Here is a 12153-nt window from a genome sequence, read left to right on the forward strand (position 1 = left end):
TGTAGTCCAACACCAGTTTCACAATCCCAGTAGGCAATGCCAGCAATGCCTATTCTTTAGAATAAGGCATCCATAGAGCACTTCAGGGGCAGGGAGGGCGTTCTGCAGCATGATAGAGAAGCCCTGCAGGGAACACTTCCAATTTCAAGGTTAAATACGTCACATAAGCACTTCTCTGAAGATGCAGGTCTGTGCACGTACCTGGGACGGTAACATTTAAGCTCATCTATGAAACACACTTCAAATGAAACAAGTCAACTAAGTTTACAATCACTCTGCTCATAGAAAGCGGTGACAGATGCAATTAACATCTTATTTGTTCATAGCTAATAACCAGTGTTTTAGCAGTTTTCAAACACTTTAAACACACTTAAAGTCATGCGACAGCATTCCTGTTATACAGGACCATCTTCACACCATTAGAAGGAGGAAGCCAACAATGCACTCACATTTCATCCACTTTCGGGGGGGAGAAAAGGGGAGAAAAACAAAAAACCAACCAACCCAAAACTCAAGCAACGGTTTCCCCCAGCAGACTCCAAGGAAAAAGTTTCAACATTACTGCTACTCAAGTTAGCAATGACTGTAACTAGGACTGGTGAATGAAAGCTGATATTCCAGGTCCTGCAAGCTTCATCATGAAAAAAAATCAAACTTTAGCTTTCCCTAATTGTATCTGAAAGCATGAGACTCCAGTAGACATGACACTCTTGAAATACAGAACTTTATTTAGAAACTGCTTAAAATAGAAAAACCCTGTCAAGAAAAATCCAAGTCAAATATGGTTTCTCAGTAAAATGGAGTTTTAGGGCAACAAAAGTCTAAAAGGCCACAAGAGAAATAGCACCACTGCAATTTTAAACAATGGCTAGATTACTTGCATTTTTGGCATTCACTGAATTTGGGTTTTTCTCTGAATTTCACAAAGATTCATGCACTACACAACAATTACCATAAAATGCTCTCCTACACATTTTAGGACAAGCTACCACCAGAACAAATGAATACAAGCACAACAGGACTGATCAATCTCAGTAGTGAAGGGGGATCAGAAGTCTTGCAAGATCTTGCCAAACACAACAGTAATGAGGGGTATGATAGCAAAAAAGGACAGGTAAGTATTTAAATATTAATATTTAAGTTAGTCTCAGTACTGTATTTTCTGCAATAACATTAGCTCTGTTAGCCAGCATCTTTTAGTTTTTACCCCAGAAGACTACTGAACTGGCAAGTATTATTATTAGATATGCCCTGATTTGAAAGGGAGGAAAAAAAAAAAAAAGGAAACAAAAGGGACAGGAAAATCATCATCCTCACGTGCTCAATTCACTTTCACTCTAAGATAGTCGCACAGTGCAAATCCTGTTACAACTATTGGATTTGATCAGCATTCCTTGGGATAGGAAAGAGAAAAGAAGTGAGAGACGAAAAAGTATACCAACAAAAATAAAAAGAAACAGGACAAATAGAAGAGCCAGGAAGGAAAATTACTTCTGAAGAACATTTTAGGCAGTAAGACTGGATGCCCTTTGCTTTTTTTGTTGTTGTTTTGGTTCTTTGTTTTGTTTTTCTTACAGAAAACACAGTACATTTTGGCAAAGTCATTAGCCACAATGCCATCGAAAAAGGCTTTAGCACTCTTCAAGGTAATTTATGTGTCTCAGCTGTTCATACTCCCTCTAATCTTGTGACAGGCAACATTAAGGCCTATTTCATCGAGAACTAATCACTTAGTAAGCAGCTTTACATAGGAATGGAGTTTTGTTTTAATAGCCCCTTTTGAGCACTTGCTGACAAAGTGAGATTGCCACGCAAGGCCTCTCAGACAGCAGTGAATAGAGTTAAACAAGTGTCTACCCCAATATGAAGCACATAAAATCTCCTGTCACATTACTTCAATTTGGCATATGGAAGCATATTTTAAATACTCTTAAGGCATTTTACTATAATTTCTGTGCTGCAATTTCACATTAACTCAATCTTTCTGTGAGTCAGAGTCTTTAATTTCTCTACTACACACCACCTTAGATGCAAAAAGTGTCTTCCCACAAACCAGTGTTTTACCAGCAAACCATTCTGCAACAAGTTCCAAATATTCAGCCTCTTGCTCCCTAAATATACCACCTAGATATGAATACTGCTCTGCTACAAAGTGAGAAAGAGCTCCTAACTCAAACCCACTGTAAAAAGTGAAACTTCTGCAAAGTGCACTTTAAGAAGAGGTACTTTTTTTGCTTATGAAAGGAAACCAGTGAGTCCTCTAAGAATAAAGTGGAGTATTTTACAGTTAAGCACATGATCTGGGGCAAAGAATTCTGATGTTGCTGCTCTGCTGGTACAGTATGTGGTCTGTTAATACTCTTCTTGTTCCTCCTGCGGTGCTCCTTCGTCAGGTATCACAAAGCCTTCCTGAAGGGGAATAAAACAAGTGCTTTAATGAAAATCTGATGTCAAACCAGTTCCTGGTTACTCTGTATGCGCTTTTTTTTTTTTCATCTTTTACTTAGGATAGTTACCCTTAAGTCACCCTTTACAATGTCAAGATATATTACCAGAAGAGTTATTTTCCTCATCTTTGATCTATCTGTTACATACTCTTCATGAAAGGCTAACCTTGTTTGCTGCCTGACTGTAATTATGTTATCTGTTCCTTTATTATGGGAAAAAGCTAGGCCATAAACCTAAAGAAAATAAAAAGAAAAAAACCACAAGTAGAAATAGGGAGCCCTGGAAAGCAAACCAGCTTCCAATTACAAGGGGAGGGAGGAACTACGCGATACAATTTATACCAGATTACTTACATCTGTGGCATAAAGAATTTCCACAATCCTCTGCAACACTGGATCATTCTCCCCTTCATTCTCCTGGCAGATCAATTCAATGTTCCTCAATTTGCCAAAGTAGAAGTCTCTCTCCTTCTCCAGATCTTCAACAGTAAGTTTCAGGACATTGATCTGTCAAAGGGCATCAATAATTATTTATCCACCAAAGAGAGAATTCAGTAGTATCTATTCAAAAGGCAGGGTCCCCAAAGCTCTCAGAAGGGCGTTAATATGCAAAGCACTTCAGCAGTAACCAAGATGGGGCGGGGGGGAAGGAAGACTACAAGAGGAGGAAAAGGTCTATTTCTCAAATTGTAATATTACTGCCACAACACACACACACAGTCCAACACATGCAATATCACTTGGAAATTATAAAGGCTTATTACATGAAGTAGGTAAAACACTAACTGCCTGCAGTTTTCTTTGCTAACGTGTTCTTTCAAGACAACTCTCATGCTGATGGCGGTTTTAGTTGTATTACATTCAGTATTTCAGTGAAGTAGCAGCTGCTCATAGCTCAGTTGGAATGCTGTGATCGCTGCAACACAGCTGTGGAAATACTTAAAAACAATGCTATGTGTGATATGGCACATAGTAGGTTTAAATGTCTGGGTACTCATGTACTACAGAAGGGGTTTTGCTCCGATCAGGAGAGCAAGACCACTACAATGAAGGCTTCCAGTTAAGTGATTTTTAAATGAGTGTACTAGATTCGGATCATTTTCTTCCATCTGCCTGACCCAGTCATTTCATGCTATTAAAAAAAAAAAATCTGTACATAAATCTATAAAGCACAAGTCAGTACAGAGGGCCATTCTGATCAACACACCTGCTCAATCAATCCTGCTGATTCATCATCTCCTGCAGCCTTTTTGACCATTCCAGTACCAGTTTTTGGATTTGCTGCAGTCCTCTGTGTAACAATGGGCCTCTGTGGGGCTGCAAGATTAATTCAGTGTTAGTTCCTCTCAGAACATCTTTCTTCCTCCTGTAAAAGTACTATCCCCCTTCCAAATATGCTCAGGCATGTAAGAATTTGAAGATATGTTCCCTCCTTCTTCGTGACTCTATGCAACACGTCCATTTTTTTTGGCACGTGTTGGCTCCAATCCTTGCCATTTTCTCTTTTAGAAAATATTGTTCTTTCTGTAGCTTCCAGATAACTGGGAACTACAGGATGACCCCATGTTTGAAACCTAGCATCTCTGAAACAAGATGCAAAATACTGTAATTTCATATGCTGATTTGAAATAGCAACCCAGTCTTATTTTCCCCAGAGTTTTTAATGAGCTAGATAATTTTTAATCATTTTCTCTACCTGCACTGCTAGAACTGAGAGATTTCTTGGGTTTGTTCACAACTGGAGCAACGAGGTTTGGTGCTACTGTCTCTTGGCCTTGTCGAGCAGCAACAGGATCATACTCCTTCCCATCATAGTTTGCATCAAAAAATTTTTTGAACCACTGAACAAACTCAAAGTTGTCCTGAAATTTTCCTTTCACTAGTTTGTCCACAGGAATTATCTGGAGAGGGGGGGAAAAAAAAAAAGTCAAACTCATATTAAGGGTAAAGAACCTCTCTCTATATCTTTAGATAAAGTTTTAAAATAAGTGCACTCAGAAGATATGCAAATGTAATTCTTTATCCAGTCTACAGAAAATCCTCTTTGAACATAACTATGTCAAATAGTAGGATTTTTGCTAATAATTGGAATTAAAAAAAAAAATCATGCCCTCAGTGAGAGGGTCCAAATAATTTTAAATAGTTCTGCAAGGTTTCTGCTACACCGAGTTTCAACACAAAACTTCTTTCTGTAAAACTGAAGCTGGCTCATTCTGTGCTAACTTTCATCAATCTGAACTGCTGACCAATTTCATAGACTGCTATCACACAGAACCACTACAACATCTAAACCTCACCTTTTTAGAAGACTACAATTATAGTTTCTCAGGAATGAGGAGTATAAGTGAAGATTATTAAAAAGATGCAGCAAATTGTGAAGTCTTGTCTGTAGGCCATGTGCTGAGAGTCCACAACCTGGCAGGTGCCAGGAACCATTATCGTTACGTGATTATTCAGCATTTGGAAGCATGGCTGGCTGTCCAGTTCTAGACACACTGCACAAGCTACCTTCTCCAAACAGAAGACCAATTAAGTGTGTGTTGAAGCTGCTAGCCAACACGGAATGAGACGCCTTCTTAAAGACAGGTAAAAAGCTTTAACACAGAAATGTTCTGCATCATACCAAACATGCTGTCAGTAACTATGACCTAGATAAATCACCCTTCCATAAGCAGAACTATCATTCGATCTAAAAAAGCTTTTTCACAGATCTCATTTTCACTAGCTCAAAATTACATTCGCTTGTAAAGAGGAATTTTAAATCCTTAGGACTACCACACCTGGGAACATACCTGGTACAAAGATGGTTCAAACAGGAAGCTCAAGTAAACCTTACCTCATAGAAATTTCAATATTAGTCTGTGCTACATAAGTTGCACAGAATTAAAATGGAAAAATCCATCTAATCATTAGGAACTGGAAACCTAACCTCATCTGGAGTAAAGCAGATATTGTCCTAAATCAAGTGAGGTCCCCAATGCAAACCAAAAGCTTTGAGATTTACAAACCAAAAAGCAATCTCTGTTGCCAGATTTACCCAGCTCTAAATTTGAAAGTGCATTCCATCTACTTTGATATTTAGAACACAGACAATCAGTTACAACCCAGCTTACTTTGTCAACACCCATTCGTTTAAAACCTGCTTGTAGAACCTTGAAGTTTTGAATGTACTCATGTTCCAATTTTGCTTGAAACTTCACTTTCTTGAGTGCTACAGAACCTGGGAAGAGCATGTCCATAAACTGACAGTATGCAGCACCTGACAAAAGAAAAAGAATACAAATCCCAGGATGAATCAAGTCAGCTCACTAGCCTACGTAAGGAACTTTTCAGTCAGATCAGCAAACTGACCTGACTCATTACTCAGCTACAGGCAACAAAAGCAAGAAAGCAGGAACCTTCAGTCTCCTGTTTTAGTGCAGTGTGGCCATAAATAAGCTTAAGTAAACTGCAGAACCAAACTTCTGGTCTCAAGACTTGAACTCTTAAGAACAAGAGCAATACTGCCTCCAAAATGCCAAAAGAAAAAAAAAAAAAAAAAAAGTCCAGTGAGTAATTTGACTTTCCTTTCTTCATGGATATCAGTACAGATCTGAGATGTTACATGTGTCCAACAGGCACGTAACCTCCTCTTATCAACACTAATAGAACTAAACTAGAAAAATAATTATTCTAAAAGTTATATTTAATCATTATTAAAATAGTGATATATTTACTTACTACAAACAGAACCTATACACAATTCACAGTGCCCTCTAAGGTAAGAGGCTAAATTAAGCTGAATCACATTTAAATCAAGCCCTAATCAAAGAACTGAAACAAGACAGTGTTTCTTTTTATTCATTTTAAATCCTTTACGTCGTTCAATTCAGCTCTTACTGTAAGAGCAGAAGAGGGATTCAGTTCAGTCACAAAGATAAGACAACCACCTCCAAAAAAAAAAAAAGCTTTGTAGAACATACACACCCATTAAAAAATTTTATTTTTTTTTTAAACTATACCCTCATTCTGCAGTGATGATATGCAACTGTGTGCCACTGAAAATGTAAGCACAACATTCTGAGTATTATTCCCCCCACCAATATCAATGAACTAAGTGTACACGGAGAGTAATGGGAACCATAACCTAAAACATCAGCAACATGACACAGTTTTGTGAGATATCTAAAGGCCAAGAAGGAATACCTCATGGTGTTTCCCTAAACCAGTCTATTCATCTCAGCCACAGGTAACAGAAAGTCCTACCTTGTTCACTTTCTATCACAATATTTTGCAGGTCTTTTGGGGCTCCTACTTTCACCTGCTACTAGAAGATTGCTGCTTATCCACTGGTGCAAATAATAAAAAAAAAAAACTTGCTGTTTGATCTCCACTGTCTTTCAGTTACTTGCTGAAGAACTCCAATGCCCAGCTCAAAAAATAGATGACTTGCTAGAAATCAGGGTTTTTCTAACTATTGGTAGTTTGAGCGATAAGCGTGATGAAAAAAAAAAGAAAGATCACAGTGTAAGTCAAAGGTCGTTTTTTGTGCATTTATGCAACCTCAAATTGCTGCTGTTACTACTGCCCTTGCCAAAGGTAGCAAAGCAAGCTTGGAAACTCCTGTTTTCACATGACTATGACAGACAGTGAAAGCCACTTCCATACCTGCAGAGGCATGAAGTATTTTTGCAGACACAGGAAAGGGACATTACTCAGCGCGTACCACATAACAGCTCTCAGCCTTTTCCTGAAAACAGGTGAGCTGAAATTCTGCAGAGCCAGTATTAACTATCCTCACTTCTCAGGGACAGAGCTCTCACAGAATCCAAGACTCACACCAATTCTAAGCAAAAGTTCTCACCCATATAAATCAAAGCTGCACACAACTGTTTTTTTAATCTGCCTATCTGAAAGCAGACAATGCTTACAATTTCCTTTACTTCTGTAGTTGTAGATCTTTAGTTCCTTCATCCTTACAGCTTTTCCTCCATCATCTCACTAGACAAAAGCCACTACAAATACCTGTCAGATGTCTATTGTAAGTCCCCTACTTCCCTGTAATCTTTGTGAATGTTTCTTCCATGATCTCAGCCACAGGCTGTACTGACAGTCCCAAAATTATTTTAAACTTTATTCCACCTCCAATTTCCACATCTCTCATTCTGTGAGCAACACCTTATCTCACACTCAGTGCATGAGCTGCACTTCCACTTTTCACCAAGTCCCTTTCACCTGCCTCTTGCAGTTATCCAAATCACCATCTTTTACCTAGGCTGCATTTTTAGCCTTGGTTGGTTTGTTGTTTTGTTTGTTTGTTTTTTCTCCAGCTCTTACTCCATAGACTATTATTTTTATTCATTTCTACAAGTCTCCTCCCACACACACACTCCTCCCTATGATGACACTTGACTCCATTTCTGTACCACAATCACTTCCCCTTTTCTGCATACAACTCAGATTCAGCTGTGCTAAAGCCAGCTCAAGTCAAAGTAAGCTCGGGTGACACAGATCGACGTACTCCTTTACCATAAGGAGTTGTAAAGTCCTGAAGGCGAACCCAGGAGTCACCAGCGTGCCTTCCTCGCACTGCTCCTTCTTCCCAGCCTTCCAAATCTCCTAGTAGTTCTCCTCCATGAGAAATCACATTTGTTTATGCTAGTTACTATACTTGTAATACTTACTCTATCCATCAAGACTAAACACTTAACTCCTCATTGGAAAACACCTTCTCCTAAGAGTATTTTCTCCACATTAACCACCATTCCTTCTTATTGCATCTATGCTGCAGTGAGTCAGAAGAATATGCCTTTTCATTATGCTTACATTATTAACAACCATTTCAATAAAACTCTAACCACAACCAGATTATAACACTGACTGTGAATCTGTTCATACCAGGAATTAAGCCAACAGCATGGCTACAGAGGGCCAGCGCAGACGGTTCACACAATGCGGCTGGATCTCTACAGAACAAGGGTGCACATCATATTTGGAACTCCCCTCACCTGAGCATAGCTGTTCAATCTTTGTCAGCGTCAGTTGCAGAGACTCGTTGATCCACGCAAGCATGTCATGTCGACTCAAGTTATCGCTAGTCACTGAAGTAGAATACACATTAACTGCCATTTTCTGAAAGACAGAACCAAAGGCGTTAAGTACCACAAACGGTAATGCTGCACATTTTCATCACTTCTGTTAAGGCTGCAGTGGAGGCACTTCCTTTTGAGCCCTCATGACACAACAGCTAAACGTAAAACAATTGCACAGGAAACGACGAAGCTGTCCGCTGCTAAGGGAGGACCTTATTTCATCACAACTGTAAAGGGCACGGTTTCGTGCTTTTTGAAGGAAAAAAGGCACTCACATGGAAACTTTGATGAAAGGAATCGCAGCTGTGGCAAGTTATTCATCCCTCTCATTCACGCCAACCGAGCCGGGCAGGAATACTTCCTGGTCGACCACGGTATCTCTCATGGGAGAAATACCAAGCGGCCGGTCCCCGCCCAGCCCCGCCGGCACAAAGCGGAGCCGCCGCTCTCGCCGCCCGGCCGCCGAGCCCCGGTGCAGCTGTCGCCGGGCAGGGCCGGACGCGCCCCCCGCCCCCGCCGCCTCGCCTTCCCCCCCCCCCCCGCCACAGCGGGCGCTCCGCCGCCTCCCGCCGGGACCCCGCGGCACCCTGCGCCCGGGGCAGGCGCGGCCCGGCCCTGCAGGCCTCACACCGGTCTCCTCACAGCCCGCCGGGCGCCAGCCCGCCCCACCCCGCCCGACAGCTCCCCGGGCCCGGACCCGGACCCGCCTCTCTCCCCGCCCGCCGCCACCACCACCACCCCTCGCCGCCGCCGCGGCCCGGCCCGTTACCTGCCCCGCTCTCGCCCCGTCTCCTCCGCGTTCAAACCGGCCCCGCCCGCCTGCCCGGGACCACGTCACTCGCACGCTACGCGCTGGCGTCACGCGTACGTCACGACGGTGGTAGCGAGCGCCGCTCGTCGGCTGAGGGCTGAGCAAGCCGCGCGGAGAAAGGGGATGCGGTTGCTAGGGGGCGGAGAAACCCGCCGCGCTGCCACGGCGCGGCTCCGCCCACCCTGCCCTCGGGCTGGCCTGCGATTGGCGGCGCCGTCAGCCCCGCCCACATTCGTGAGATCCCGCGTGCCGGCGGGGTCTCTCACGGCTCCGGCCCGAGGAGCCGCGATGGCGCCGGCGCAGCCTCAGGCCGCACCGGGCCCGGACCGGCCCTGGCACCCCTCCACGGCCGGGCCGGGCCCGGCTGCCGTGGGCTTACGCATCTTGTTCCCCCGGGGCTGCTGTGCCGGGCCTGTCGCTTCGAGGGGCAGCGGGGAAAGGGGCAGAGGGGCTCATCTGTGAGACTCGGCCCTCTGTAAAACCCCCTCCTCTTTCACGCGGTGAATTCATCAAATAAGGACTGTCCGGTCATACAGAAATACTGATTTTTAATTAGACGGTGATAAATGGTAAACTGTTGACATGGATCCCCTTTCTTTCCCACACAAAAACCGAGTTATAACTGCGTGGACAAGACAGTTTTTGACTTCTCGCACGCTCAGTACAAAAAGCACATGACATGTGTTTAACAGAACAATAACATGTTTGGTTTTGTTTTTAAAAGATTGTATAAAAACCCGCCAAGACTTTTGACATCAAAAATCCTTAACCTAAAAAAAAAAAAAAATAGCACCAGGGAGAGTTAGAAACCTTTAAAAAAGTATTAAAAAGGCATTTCTGAAATCTACCTCTCCTTACGACACATAATAAAAGGCAGCTTTACAGGGAAAAACAGTTCAAGGAAGACATGCCTACTGCAATCCGTATCAAGCAAGAAGATTCTCATTCTTTTTAATCTTTGTTTACTTTCCCCGAGTCCTTTTTTTCTTTTTTTCCTCTTCTATTGTTTTCCTTTTGATGAGACAGGAAAGGATGGGAGATCTGGAGTACGAAATTAGAGATGCCATGGAGTGGAGGTTACGTGTTGGCCCAGTTTGGAAAAACAAAAGCCATCAGAGGGTCCCAAGGGGGAGGACGGCTGTCGCCCCTATGTCAGGCTCCATACAGGGGTTGAGGCTGGTGCTGAGCGGAGGAATTAGCATTGTGACTCAGGTCCAGGCTGGGCATAAGGATGGGAGGTTGGTGAGGGGTCCAAAACCAGCCGGAGCAGCAGTGGCTATGCCAGGCTTCCCAAACACCTCCAGCACCCGCAGAACCCACCCCGCTGTCTTCCCAGTCAGGGGCTGGTGACAAAGGTGGTGAGAGGGTGCTACTTGTCCTGGAGAGCTTGCCGAGCATTGCAGATGCCAGCGGTGATGCTGAGAAGACCGCTTGGCTTCCTCCAGCGTTTTCTTAACAAGGCGTGCGGCTCGAACGCACGTCACTTGAGAATGAATCCCTGTGGGAAGACTGAAGAGTAACCTCCGGGCAGGATCAAGGAAAAAAAAGATATTAAATGACCTGGGCTTCCCATCCTGCCCATTTCCAAGTGCAGCCTTGGGTTGGAGACCAAGAGAAGATGGTCCCCACAGCCTGCAGATGAGGTGGAAAGCTGCACAGAAGCAGCTCCATGACAAGAAGAGTGGAAAATGGGAGGCTCCCTCCTCCAGAGAGGCTGCCGTCCTCCACCACCCGTGAGGGGGGTGCAAGGGGGTCCCCCATGTGTCAGAGAGGTAGAAGGAGCCAGCAGAGAAGCTCTCATTTCCCGCTGATGCTGTACAACACTTTGTGAGGCAGCCTGGCATCAGGCGGAGGGCTGGCCCATGGTTTGCACCCGATTAATCTTGAGAAGGCACCCAAGGACTCTGCCAGACCCAGGCGACAGGTTGTAGTGACCAGCAGAGGTAGGGGAGGACAGAGGGACTGAGGGGTCCATGTCATGAGTTGTTTCAGTGCATTGAAATGTGCATTGGAGTCAAAAGTCCCCGGGAGATGCTGGTTGGGACAGCAGCCCCGTGGCTACGGAAAACCTGGGGGAGAGGGACGGGCTCTGCTGCGCACGCACCCGCATCTCACAGGATGCTGGCCATGGGAACAGTGTGCCCAGGACTTCACGGACAGCGAGATAATCACTCTGGCCAAGTCAGGGAGCGGAGGGAGGAGAGCAATCACAAGTGAACACAGTAGTGGCCACAGGAGCTCCTGGTTTGGGGGAACGGCCCCAGGAGCCCCCCAGGGTGCTGTCAGGCCAGCACCGGGCACATAACAAGCACCAGCAGCATCCCACCTCTGTGCACAAAGTCACGCATGGGGAGATGGGCGCACAGGGAGGGAGAGGTACAGCCTCTCTCTGCGGACCCCCAGGACCTGCCCCTGTCCCCGACACATACCCCCTGCCCCAGCAGCAGTGCCTGCAGCGGGGGGACGCGCACAGGACCCGGACGCAGCAGCTTTCACACTTCGCTGCCACCGTGGGATCAGCTCCTCCTCCTGTCTGCACGCAGAGCAGGATCGGTGCGGGGTGAGGCCAGCACTGCACTCCTGGGACCCTACAGCCCCGTGGGGTCAGGTGGGATTTTCCCTGCAAGGAATCCCCTGCACCGCAGCACTGCCAATACTGCTCGGGTCCGTGACATTGTACGTGACATTTGAGGGGGGGCTGTATTTTGAAGCCGACATTGGCCACTACGCTATCCTTCCTGCCGATGCACCACATTCATTTGGGAAATGAATGCTCAGAGAACGTTTTCCTTTATGGCCACATTAGAGCCCAAATCCTCTGTGC

The 12153-nt window shown here is 44.8% G+C and overlaps 1 protein-coding gene across 1 annotated transcript; it reads right to left on the reverse strand.

The window, feature by feature from the left end:
- Positions 1-705: 705 nt before the first annotated feature.
- MAPRE1 (microtubule associated protein RP/EB family member 1) lies at positions 706-9337 on the reverse strand. Its single transcript, XM_082491002.1, has 7 exons — positions 9288-9337; positions 8435-8558; positions 5561-5706; positions 4144-4348; positions 3655-3764; positions 2802-2954; positions 706-2409 (listed from the first exon to the last, which is right to left on the reverse strand). The coding sequence occupies exons 2-7, from the start codon at positions 8553-8555 to the stop codon at positions 2353-2355; spliced, it is 792 nt and encodes a 263-aa protein (XP_082347128.1). The 5' UTR covers positions 8556-8558; positions 9288-9337; the 3' UTR covers positions 706-2352.
- Positions 9338-12153: the final 2816 nt, after the last annotated feature.

This window comes from Vanellus vanellus (assembly GCF_965231255.1).
Source record: "Vanellus vanellus genome assembly, chromosome: 15".
NCBI lineage: Eukaryota > Metazoa > Chordata > Aves > Charadriiformes > Charadriidae > Vanellus > Vanellus vanellus.